Source organism: Macaca fascicularis, chromosome 15, assembly GCF_037993035.2.
Source record: "Macaca fascicularis isolate 582-1 chromosome 15, T2T-MFA8v1.1".
NCBI classification, from domain to species: domain Eukaryota; kingdom Metazoa; phylum Chordata; class Mammalia; order Primates; family Cercopithecidae; genus Macaca; species Macaca fascicularis.
Window position 1 is genome coordinate 71342106 of NC_088389.1, and position 12919 is coordinate 71355024.

Below are 12919 nucleotides of genomic sequence, written 5' to 3' on the forward strand. Positions count from 1 at the left end.
ACGAGTAGATCACTATTAAGTAGCTTTTAGTGATATATAGGAAATATTAAAATCTACAGATATTTGCATTATTTCCTTTTGAAAAGCACCATTTCACAGCCTTTCAGGAGGAAACCCATTGCCCACAGGAACTCACGCATTCCATGCTTTGAGGATCACTAGGTCTAAGAAGCCTTCCTTGGAGGTTCTAGCCTCCAACCCTTATTTTAATAAAAGAAGCTCCACTTTTATCTGTTTCTATGTCAGACTACCACACAACATTGGGCTTAAAGAAAGGTTTCCAGGGCTAAAGCAGACTCTGAGGATCGCTAATTCAGAGTTAAATTTCTGTGTATTATCTCTGAATTTGACTTATTCACAATGGACTATCACTCATAAATATAGATAATACAGAGTTAACTATTTAAATTTATAAAGAGAGTATTTTCCCTTTTTATGAGTAAAACATGCTGCCAATTACTTGGACCACATACTGATTCATAAATACTAAGAGCTTTGTAATTGGGAATAATAAATACACACTAATGAAGCATCTCAAAAGGGAAAAGACACAGGTAATCTGAGAGATTAGGCATTCATGTTAGGTTAGGTTTTGATCATTGTTTGTAATCACAGTTTCATTGCAGTGCATCTATAAATCCATGTCCAGAAGTATGAAGTGGTTCTATAGTAAGAATAAGATGCTATAGATACTGGGACTAAATAAGACATTGTAGGTAATGACATAGACTTCAAGTCTTATTGTTAATGGGAAGAGGTCAATAATGGATGACATAATATACTAGAGCAATGAGAATTATTGAATGTTTTCCAGAGTTACTTGTATAATTGGCCATAACAGCAAACAAAAACAGTTTCTGATAGCACAATGATATACAGTACTAACAAAGGTGAATCTTGAGGTGAACCTTCTTTAAGTTTAAATAGTTTACGCCCGACCTTTTCCATAGCAGAACAGCCTGAAAAGTATCTTTTGGTAGAATGCTAGTGCTTATGAGGTTTTTCTTAAGATACCATTTTTCAATTAAAATTTATTTCACAAAAGACTCACATCCTTGCCAGCCTTCAGGGCGGGAGTTGATTCAGGCTGTGTCCAAGGGCAACGATGAGTGAACTCACCCTCAGAATCATGTGAGCATTCCTGAGATGTTTTATGAAAGTGATACCAACTTCATTATTAGGATACTGAGTCCCTATTTCCTATATTCAATGTCCTTTCAAGCCCTAACTTTGTCTGGGTTGAAGGCAAAGATTCAAATAATCACATTTGTCTTTGATAACTGAAACTGAGAGAACTGGGACTGTCTCAAGAGTTCTACATGACTGTAGGTTGCAAGTACTGTGGTTGCATCTCCAAATATTAACCAATCCCAGGTGACAATTCAATGGAGTCTCCTGAACTGTGATCCTCATGTCTCCAGTAAAGGAAATGTGTAAAGGGGATTCAAAAACCCCTTTTGGAGGAATAGGAAACTTCTGCTTTCCTTCCTTTGGTAACATTTGCAATAGAACAAAAGCTCTTTTAGAATGGAGCAACCAGATCCTTTTTTGGGGGAATCAGCTTAAATGTCCATTCTTCTCATACTACTTTTACCTATGTGATCCTATTCTTTTCTGCTGTGGATTGAATCATGTCCCTCAAAAAGATAATAAATTCAAGTTCTAATCTGAGGTCCTGTGGACATGACCTTATTCAGTATTAGAATTTTTGCAGATACAATTAAGTTACAACGAGGTCATACTGAGTTAGGGTGGGCTCTAAATTCAATGTGACTGATGCCCTTAAAAGAGGAGAAAAAATTGAACATAGAGGCAGACACACAGGGAGAACACCACGTGACAATGGAGGAAAAGGATGTATTTATGCTGCCACAAGCCAAGGAACACCAAGGATTGTCAGCAGCCACCAGAAGCTAGGAGAAAGGCATGGCACTTCACTCCCTCTGAGCCCCCAAAAGGAGCCGAGACTGCCAATACTCTGATCTCAGACTTCTGGCCTGAACAGTGAGATAATAAGATTCTGTTGTTTCAACCTACCCAGCTTCTGGTATTTTGTTACAGAAGCACAAAGAATCAAGTACATTTTCTTTCTCAGCACTTGTGATAATTTGATTTTCTCTTTGCTTAGTGGTTGTTTCACACCTATTTCCCTATCGGACTGTAAGCTTAAAGAGACCTGGATCTGGCCCGTCTTCACCACTGTTGATTCACTACCAGCACAGTGCCTGGCCCATGGTCACTGAATAAACGTTTGTTGAGAGAATGAATGTGCTTAACGAGAAGTACAATTTATCTATTAGGCCAAGTTCAAGGTTCCTAACAGCTCAGCTGTGAAAGATACCTCTCCTTTCAGTCATCTTTCACATATGTCCCTGATAAATGTGTTATTTGTGTCTCCTCCTGACCCCCAAGTTTGTTTGAGGGCAGGACCCTTTTTTGTGCATCTGTAGAGCTTCATAGTACCTAACATACTACTTTGCATATATAATAAAGGTTCAATAAATATTCATTAAATAAAGAAATAAATGAAATGACTAAGTTTTCTAAGATGTTACAACTAGATTGAAGATATTTAGCTCATTGTTTAATAATAAAACTATGGTTAATTATGGTGTCCTGCATAAATATGGCTATAGTTTGTTTTTTAATTAATATAAGCATGTATGTGCATTATCAGTATGCACAATTTGTGGTGTGAGTGTTTTGCTTCCCTGCACATAGACCATGGAAATCCTGAGAAACAAACTGCCACCCCAGAGCAAGTATCTAACACAGAGACTTTTAATCCTTAAAGCTTTTCTATAACCAAGCAATGAGTTTTCAAATGCAATACCACTGATATGCAGACATATTTATTGTCTACTCACAAAGCCATTCCTCAATATCATTACAACATGCCTCTTTGAATGTCATTAAAAACCGATGTCTCAATTTTCTAGGACGAGTTGCCTGAAGTTCTGCTTGAAAACTGGTAATAGAAAATACAATTTCTCAACCCCCTTTGGCCTTTTAATTCTGTTCTACAACCTTGCCAGTTCACTTTCAAAGTCAAGGGATGCATCTTGCAAAACCATGACATCTTTTAAGTAACTCCTTTTGTTCTTAACACATATTCCCAGGGGCTTAATAAATATTGTTTTTGCAGCTTGTTTAGTGGCAAAATAATGAGTCCTTGGTGTATGCTTATCCTCTGCTTTGCTATTAGAGAAGATATATTCAGACTGCTTTAAACAAAACTCAATTCAAGGGCAGGGAGCAGTCCTAAAACCTGTTAAAATTCAAATATTTGGTCACTGTATGTGCAGCATGTGTGTTCTAGAAAGCCCTATTATTTTAAAAGCTAAATTGAATCTGGTTGAGAAATTAATGTCATCTGAATATACTAATAACTGAAATGCTCCTAAGTTTACAAAAAGCCCTCAACAAAACTGTGACCTTGTATAGACAAGGGCCTATGGAGGGACAATTTTAAACCATCTCTTTTTTTATTTCCTCATGAGACATACAGTGTAAGTGCATTAAAGCTGATGAATGAATTGCAGTGCAACTTTTCCTGCCTCTTTTGCCTTTCATTTTTCTATATTTCAAGCTTCAGTGAAGTGATAGATTTTGTGCTTTACCACATTGTCCTCTGATTGCTTCCCTTGGTTCCTCCTTTTCCTAGTGAATCTTTGTTTTACTGGTAGAAAAATCTACATATTTGTATCTTGGCATTTTACTTTCACATTATCTCATAGATTTTATTTCAAGTTGCTATAAAGTTATCAACTTTTATTTTTAACTAATATTATTTTTAATAATTAGAAAATTGTTGAACAGGCACAGTAGCTCATGTCTGTAATTCCAGCACTTTGGGAAGCTGAAGCAGGAGGATCATGTGAGCCCAGGAGCTCAAGACCAGCCTGGGCAATGCAGGGAGACTCTGTCTCTACAAAATATAAAAATGCATTAGCCAGGTGTGGCGGTGCATGCCTGGGGCCCAGCTACTCAGGAAGCTGAGGTGGGTATTGGGGGAAACCCCACCCCCGATATTTAACATGGGTTCTTTTCTATTTCCCTAAGCATCTCAGCTGGTCTGAGAAATAAAGGGAAAGAGTACAAGAGAGAGAAATTTAAAGCTGGGTGTCCGGGGGAGACATCACATGTCAGCAGGTTCCATGATGCTCCCGAGTCATAAAATCAGCAAGTTTTATTAGTGATTTTCAAAAGGGGAGGGAGTGTACAAATAGGTTGTGGGTCACAGAGATCATATGCTTCACAAGGTAATAAAATATCATAAAGCAAGTGGAGGCAGGGTGAGATCACAGGACCACAGGATAGGGCGAAATTAAAATTGCTCATGAAGTTTCGGGGATGCATTGTCATTGATAACATCTTATCAGGAGACAGAGTTTGAGAGCAGACAACCTGTCTGACCAAAATTTATTCGGCGGGAATTTCCTCATCCTAATAAGCCTCGGAGTGCTACAGGAGACCGGGACTTATTTCATCCCTTTGGCTTCAACCATAAAAGACGGATGCCTCCAAGGGGGTCATTCATAGACCTACCCTCAGGGCGCATTCTCTTTCTCAGGGATGTTCCTTGCTGAGAAAAAGAATTCAACAATATTTCTCCTATTTGCTTTTGAAAGAAGAGAAATATGGCTCTGTTCCATCTGCCTCACTGGCAGTCAGAGTCCAAGGCCATCTCCCTTGTTCCCTGAACATTGCTGTTATCCTGTTCCTTTTTTCAAGGTGCCCAGATTTCATATTGTTCAAGCACACATGCTCTACAAACAATTTGTGCAGTTAACGCAATTATCATAGGGTCCTGAGGTGACATACATCCTCTTCAGCTTATGAAGGTGATGGGATTAAGAGATTAAAGACAGGCATTGGAAATCACAAGGGTATTGATTGGGGAAGTAATAAGTGTCCATGAAATCTTCACAACTTATGTTCAGAGATTGCAGTAAAGACAGGTGTAAGAAATTATAAAAGTATTAATTTGGGGAACTAAAAAATGTTCATTAAATCTTCACGATTTATGTTCTTCTGTCATGGCTTCAGCCGGTCCCTCCGTTCAGGGTCCCTAATTTCCCGCAACAGGTGGGAGGATCACTTGAGCTGGAGAGGTTGAGGCTGCAGTGAGCAGTGATTGCACCACTGCACTCCAGACTGGATGACAGAGTGAGACCCTATCTTGAAAAAAAGGAAAAAAAAAAAAAAAGATTTTGCTGGCAAGATGGCTGAATAGGAAGAGCTCCAGTCTGCAGCTCCCAGAGAGATCGATACAGAAGGCAGATGATTTCTGCATTTCCAACAGAGGTACCTGGTTCATCTCATTAGGACTGGTTGGACAGGGGTTGCAGCCCTGGAGGGTGAGCAGAAGCTGGGTGAGGCATTGCCTCACTCAGGAAGTGCAAGGGGTCTCTCTCCTAGCCAAGTGAAGCCGTGAGGGACTGTGCCATGAGAAACAGTGCACTCTGGCCCAGATACTGTGCTTTTCCCATGGTCTTTGCAACCCACAGACCAGGAGATTCCATGTGGTGCCTATGCCACCAGCGCCCGGGGTTTCAAGCACAAAACTGGGTGGTCATTTGGGCAGACACCGAACTAGCTGTAGGCGTTTTTATTTTCATACACCAGTGGTGCCTGGAATGCCAGTGAGACAGAACCATTCACTCCCCTGGAAAGGGGGCTGAATCCAGGGAGCCAGGTGGTCTGGCTCAGCAGGTTCCACACCCACAGAGCCCAGCAAGCTAAGATCCACTGGCTTGAAACTCTCGCTGCCAGCACAGCAGTCTGAGGTCAACCTGAGATGCCCAAGCTTGGTGTGGGAAGGGGCGTCCACCATTGCTGAGGCTTGAGTAGGCAGTTTTACCCTCACGTGGTAAACAAAGCTGCCTGGAAGATTGAACTGGGCAGAGCCCACCACAGCTCACCAAGGCCACTGTGGCCAGACTGCCCCTCTAGATTCCTCCTCTCTGGGCACGGCATCTCTGAAAAAAAGGCAGCAGCCTCAGTCAGGGGCTTATAGATAAAACCCCCATTACCCTGGGACAGAGCACCTCAGGGAAGGAGTGGCTGCGGGCACAGCTTCAGCAGATTTAAACGTTCCTGCCTGATAGCTCTGAAGAGAGCAACAGATCTCCCAGCACAGCGTTCAAGCTCTGCTAAAGATCAGACTGCCCTCTCAAGTGGGTCCCTGACTCCCGTGTCTCCTGATTAAGAGACACCTCATAAAGGAGAGCTCCAGCTGGCATCTGGCAGGTGCCCCTCTGGGACGAAGCTTCCAGAGGAAGGAACAGGAAGCAATCTTTGCTGTTCTGCCGCCTCTGCTGATGATACCCAGTCAAACAGGGTCTAGAGTGGACCTCCAGCAAACTCTAGCAGACCTGCAGTAGAGGAGGCTGGCTGATAGAAGGAAAATTAACAAATAGAAAGGAATAGCATCAACATCAACAAAAAGGACATCTACTCAGAGACCCCATCCAAAGGCCACCAACATTAAAGAGCAAAGGTAGATAAATCCATGAAGATGGGGAGAAACCAGCGCAAAAAGGCTTAAAAATCCAAAAACCAGAACGCCTCTTCTTCTCCAAAGAATCACAACTCCTCGCTAGCAAGGGAACAAAACTGGACAGAGAATGAGTTTGATGAATTGACAGAAGTAGGGTTCAGAAGGTAGGTGGTAATAAACTCCTCCAAGCTAACAGAGCATGTTCTAACCCATGCAAGGAAGCTAAGAACCTTGACAAAAGTTAGAGCAATTGCTAACTAGAATAACCAGTTTAGAGAAGAACATAAATGACCTGACAGAGCTGAAAAACACAGCATGAGAACTTCGTGAAGCATACACAAGTATCAATAGCCAAATCGATCACGTGGAAGAAAGGATATCAGAGATTGAAGATCAACTTAATGAAATAAATTGAGAAGATAAGATTAGAGAAAAAAGAATGAAAAGAAATGAACAAAGCCTCCAAGAAATATGGGACTATGTGAAAAGACCAGATCTGTGTTTGACTGGTGTACCAGAAAGTGACGGGGAGAATGGAACCAAGTTGGAAAACAATCTTCAGGATATTATCCAGGAGAACTTCCCCAACCTAGCAAAACAGGCCAACATTTAAATTCAGGAAATATAGAGAACACCACAAAGATCCTCCTTGAGAAGACCAACCCCAAGACACATAATCATCAGATTCACCAAGGTTGAAATGAAGGAAAAAATGTTAAGGGCAGCCAGATAGAAAGGTCGGGTTATCCACAAAGGGAAGCCCATCAGACTAACAGCGGATCTCTCTGCAGAAACCCTACAAGCCAGAAGAGAGTGAGGGCCAATATTCAACAGTCTTAAAGAAAAGAGTTTTCAAGAATTCAAAAACAGAATTTCATGTTCAGCCAAACTAAGCTTCATAAGTGAAGAAGAAATAAAATCCTTTACAGAAAAGCAAATGCTGAGAGATTTTGTCAACAGCAGGCCTGCCTTACAAGAGCTCCTGAAGGAAGCACTAAACATGGAAAGGAACAACCAGTACTAGCCACTGCAAAAACATACCAAATTTTAAAGTCCATTGACACTTTGAAAAAACTGTATCAACTAACAGGGAAAATAACCAGCTAGCATCATAATGACAGAATGAAATTAACACATAACAATACTAACCTTTAATGTAAATGGGCTAAATACCCCAATTAAAAGACACAGACTGGCCAATTGTGTAAAGAGTAAAGACCCATCAGTGTACTATATTCAGGAGACCCATCTCACATGCAAAGACACACATAGGCTCAAAATAAAGGGATGGAGGAATATTTACCAAGGAAATGGAAAGAAAAAAAAAAAGCAGGTGTTGCAATTCTAGTCTCTGATTAAACAGACTTTAAACCAACAAAGATCAAAAGAGACAAGGGCATTACATAATGGTAAAGGGATCAATGCAAAAAGAAGAGCTAACTATCCTAAATATATATGCACCCAATACATGAGCACCCAGATTCATAAAGCAAGTTCTTTGAGACCTACAGAGACTTAGACTCCCACACAATAATAGTGGGAGACTTTAACACTCCACTGTCAACATTAGACAGATCAACATGACAGAAAATTAACAAGGATATTCAGGACTTGAACTCAGCTCTGGATCAAGTGGTCCTAATAGACCCCAAATCAATAGAATATACGTTCTTCTCAGCACCACATTGCACTTATTCTAAAACTGACCACATAATTGGAAGTAAAATACTCCTTAGCAAATGCAAAAGAACGAAAATCATAACAAACAGTCTCTTAGATCACAGTGCAATCAAATTAGAACTCAGGATTAAGAAACTCACTCAAAACCACACAACTACATGGAAACTGAACCTGCTCCTCAATGACTACTGGGTAAATAACGAAATGAAGACAGAAATAAAGAAGTTCTTTCAAACCAATGACAACAAACACACAATGTACCAGAATCTCTGGGACACATTTAAAGCAGTGTTAAGAGGGAAATTTATAGCACTAGATGCCCAAAAGAGAAAGCAGGAAAGATCTAAAACTGACACCCTAACATCACAATTAAAAGAACTAGAGAAGCAAGAGCAAACAAATTCAAAAGCTAGCAGAAGACAATAAATAACTAAGATCAGAGCAGAACTTAAGAGGAGAGAGACGTGAAAAACCCTTCAAAAAAATCGACGAATCCAGGAGCTTGTTTTTTGAAAATATTAACAAAATAGATAGACCACTAGCCAGACTAATAAAGAAGAAAAGAGAGAAGAATCAAATAGATGCAATAAAAAATGATAAAGGGGGTATCACCACTGATCCCACAGAAATACAAACTACCATCAGAGCATACTATAAACAACTCTACACAAATAAACTAGAAAATCTAGAAGAAATGGATAAATTCCTGGACACCCTCCCAAGTCTAAACCAGGAAGGAGTCGAATCCCTGAAGAGACCAATAACAAGTTCTGAAATTGAGGTAATAATTAATAGCCTACCAAAAAAAAAAAAAAAAAAGTCCAGAACCAGACGGATTCACAGCCAAATTCTATCAGAGGTACAAAGAGGAGCTGGTACCATTCCTTCTGAAACTATTTCAATAGAAAAAGAGGGAATCCTCCCTAACTCATTGTATGAGGCCAGCAACATCCTGATACCAAAACCTGGCAGACACACAACAAAAACAAGAAAATTTCAGGCCAATATCCCTGATGAACATCGATGCAAAAATGAATCCAGCAGCACATCAAAAAGCTTATCCACCAGGATCAAGTCGGCTTCATCACTGGGATGCAAGGCTGGTTCAACATACACAAATCAATAAACCATCATTCTCAGCAAAATATCACAAGAACAGAAAACCGCACACCACATGTTCTCATCCATAAGTGGGAGTTGAACAATGAGAACACTTGGACACAAGGAGGGGAACATCACACTCCAGGGTCTGTGGGGGGGTTGGGGGGATAGGAGAGGGATAGCATTAGAAGAAATACCTCATGTAGGTGATTGGTTGATGGATGCAGCAAATCACAGTGCAATGTGTATACCTAGGTAACAAACCTGCACATTCTGCACATGTACCCCAGAACTTAAAGTATAATAATAAAAGGCGCTGCCTCAGGATGTAAAGTGTAACAGAGGGGCCAGGGTGGGCAACGTGGGCCTGTGAGACCTTTGGTTGCCAGTGTCCCAGCTCCCCCCGCAGGGGGCTTGGCAATGGTCCACTCTGTTTGCTGCCTGCGGATTCGGGTTCCAGACTGAAGGCTGCGTGTTCTCTGCGGCTTATTGTGGCCCCTGACAGGCCAAGTTTACTTTGGCAACTGCCAGAGAAGCCTTTGTGCTATGGAGGAGCCTGGGGCTACCCCTCAGTCGTATTTGGGGCTGGTCCTGGAGGAGCTAGGCAGGGTCGTGACAGCACTGCCCGAAAGTGTGGGACCAGACCGTAATCCTTATGGTTTTCCATGGGAGTTGTTGATATGTGCAGCTGTTGTTGGATTTTTTGCTGTTCTCTCTTTTTTTTTTTTTTTTTTGGTGGAGAAGTTTTAGATCGGTTAGGAGTTGGCTTTATGTGGGAAGAGAGAAAAAGCTTGCTGTAATGCTTTCTGGACTAATTGAAGAAAAATGTAAACTACTTGAAAAATGTAGCCTTGTTCGAAAAGAGTATGAAGGCTCTGAAGTAGAGTCATCTTTAAAGGATGCCAGTTTTGAGAAGGAGGCAGCAGAAGCACAAAGTTTGGAGGCAACCTGTGAAAAGCTAAACAGGTCCAATTCCGAACTTGAGGGTGAAATACTCCATCTAGAAAGAGGTAAGAGAAATCTAAACATTCTGAACAAGGTGAATTGATGGTGGATATTTCCAAAAGGATACAGTCTCTAAAAGATGAGTCAAAATCCCTCAAATCACAAGTAGCTGAAGCCAAAATGAACTTCACCATATTTCAAATGAATGAAGAATGACTGAAGATAGCAGTAAAAGATGCTTTGAATGAAAATTCTCAACTTTAGGAAAACCAGAAACAGCTTTTGCAAGAAGCTGAGGCATGGAAAGAGCAAGTGAGTGAACTTAATAAACAGAAAATAACATTTGAAGACTCCAAAGTACACACAGAACAAGTTCTAAATGATAAAGAAAATCACATCAAGACTCTGAATGCTTGCTAAAGATGAAAGATCAGGCTGCTATGCTTGGAGAAGACATAGCAGAAGATGATAACTTGGAATTAGAAATGAGCAGTGAATCGGAAAATGGTGCTTACTTAGTTAATCCTCCAAAAGGAGCTTTGAAGAAACTGATTCATGCTGCTAAGTTAAATGCTTCTTTAAAAACCTTAGAAGGAGAAAGAAACCAAATTTATAGTCAGTTATCTGAAGTTGATAAAACAAAGGAAGAGCTTACAGAGCATATTAAAAATCTTCAGACTGAACAAGCATCTTTGCAGTCAGAAAACACACATTTTGAAAGTGAGAATCAGAAGCTTCAACAAAAACCTAAAGTAATGATTGAATTATATCAAGAAAATGAAATGAAACTCCACAGGAAATTAGCAGTAGAGGAAAATTACCGGTTAGAGAAGGAAGAGAAACTTTCTAAAGTGCACGAAAAGATCAGCCATGCCACTGAAGAGCTGGATCTATGTAAGCCAAGAGCTGTTCTGAAAAGCTGGATCTATAGAAAGCAAGCCAAAGATCTTGAAGAAGAATTGGAGAGAACTATTCATTCTTATCAAGGATGGATTATTTCCCACAATCAAAAAAGCACATAAGGCCGGGCGCGGTGGCTCACGCCTGTAATCCCAGCACTTTGGGAGGCAGAGGCGGGCGGATCACGAGGTCAGGAGATCGAGACCATCCTAGCTAACATGGTGAAACCCCGTCTCTACTAAAAATACAAAAAATTAGCCAGGCGTGGTGGCGGGCGCCTGTAGTCCCAGCTACTCAGGAGGCTGAGGCAGGAGAATGGTGTGACCCTGGGAGGCGGAGCTTGCAGTGAGCCGAGATCGCACCACTGCACTCTAGCCTGGGCGATAGAGCAAGACTCGGTCTCAAAAAAAAAAAAAAAAAAAAAAAAAAAAGCACATAATAATTGGTTGGCAGCTTGGACTGCTGAAAGAAACCTCAATGATATAAGGAAAGAAAATGCTCACAACAGACAAAAATTAACTGAAACAGAGTTTAAATTTGAACTTTTAGAAAAAGATTCTTATGCCCTTGATGTTCCAATTACACCATTTGGCAGAGAGCATTCCCCATATGGTCCCTCAACATCGGGTCGGCCTTCATTCAAAACAAGAGTTTTTCTCTATTCTCCAACCTTGTTGGAGGGTCCACTCAGACTCTCATCTTTGCTTCCAGGGGAAGGAGGAAGAGGCTCAAGAGGTCCAGGGAATCCTCCGGACCATCAGATTATCAATGAAAGAAGAGAATCAAGATGTGATAGGTTAACCAATCGTCATAGGGCTTCTTTTTACACTGGGTCCCTGTCACCTCCATGGGAACAGGACCGTGGGATGATGTCTCCTCCACCAGGACAATCATATCCTGATTCAGCTATTCCTCCTCAAAGGCAAGACAGATTTTATTCTAATTCTGGCACACTGTCTGGACCAGCGGAACTCACAAGTTTTAATATGACTTCTTTGGATGAAATGAATGGGTCAATGCTTTCAGAAATGGAATCCAGTAGAAATTATACAAAAGATGACCTTGGTAATTTAAATGTGTCTGATTCATCTCTCCCTGCTGAAAATGAAGCAACTGGCCCTTGCTTTTTTCCTCCACCTCTTGCTCCAATCAGAGGTCCATTGTTTCCAGGGAATACAAGGGGCCCATTCATGAGAAGAGGACCTTGTCTCCCCCCACCTCCTCCAGGAATCATGTTTGGAGCTTCTCGAGATTATTTTCCACCAAGGGATTTCCCAGGTCCACCACATGCTCCATTTGCAATGAGAAATATCTACACTGAGGGGTTTTCCTCCTTACCTCCCCCCAAGACCTGGATTTTCCCCCTAACCCCCACATTCTGAAGGTAGAACTGAGTTCCCTTCAGGGTTGATTCTGCCTTCAAATGAGCCTGCTACGGAACATCCAGAACCACAGCAAGAAACCTGCCAATATTTTTGCTCTCTTCAAAAGTAATTTTGACTGATCTCTTTTTCAGTTTAAGTAACTGCTGTTACTTAAATGATAACACTTTTGCTCACATTGAAGCTTAATGGAATTATAATTCTCAGGATAGTGTTTTCTAAATAAAGATTATTTAAATATGCATCTTATGAATAAATTATTTCCATTTTATTTTATTCTAGATAGTATAGCTACTTTAATTTTATTAACTAATCCACTATTATAGAACAATAATGGGAGTTTTATATATGTAATCTTGCAGGTAAGGAGGCTTTAAATTATAAAGACTGTGTCTTTATGCCAAGAACT

The 12919-nt window shown here is 40.7% G+C and overlaps 1 protein-coding gene across 1 annotated transcript; it reads left to right on the forward strand.

Moving 5' to 3' along the window:
• The first annotated feature begins 9659 nt into the window (after nt 1–9659).
• Nucleotides 9660–12623, forward strand: LOC102130399 (melanoma inhibitory activity protein 2-like). Its single transcript, XM_074018108.1, is given in 5 exon segments — nt 9660–9997; nt 9999–10293; nt 10296–10637; nt 10640–11242; nt 11561–12623. Coding segments are annotated over 5 exon segments (2358 nt in total). The 5' UTR covers nt 9660–9829; the 3' UTR covers nt 12511–12623.
• Nucleotides 12624–12919: the final 296 nt, after the last annotated feature.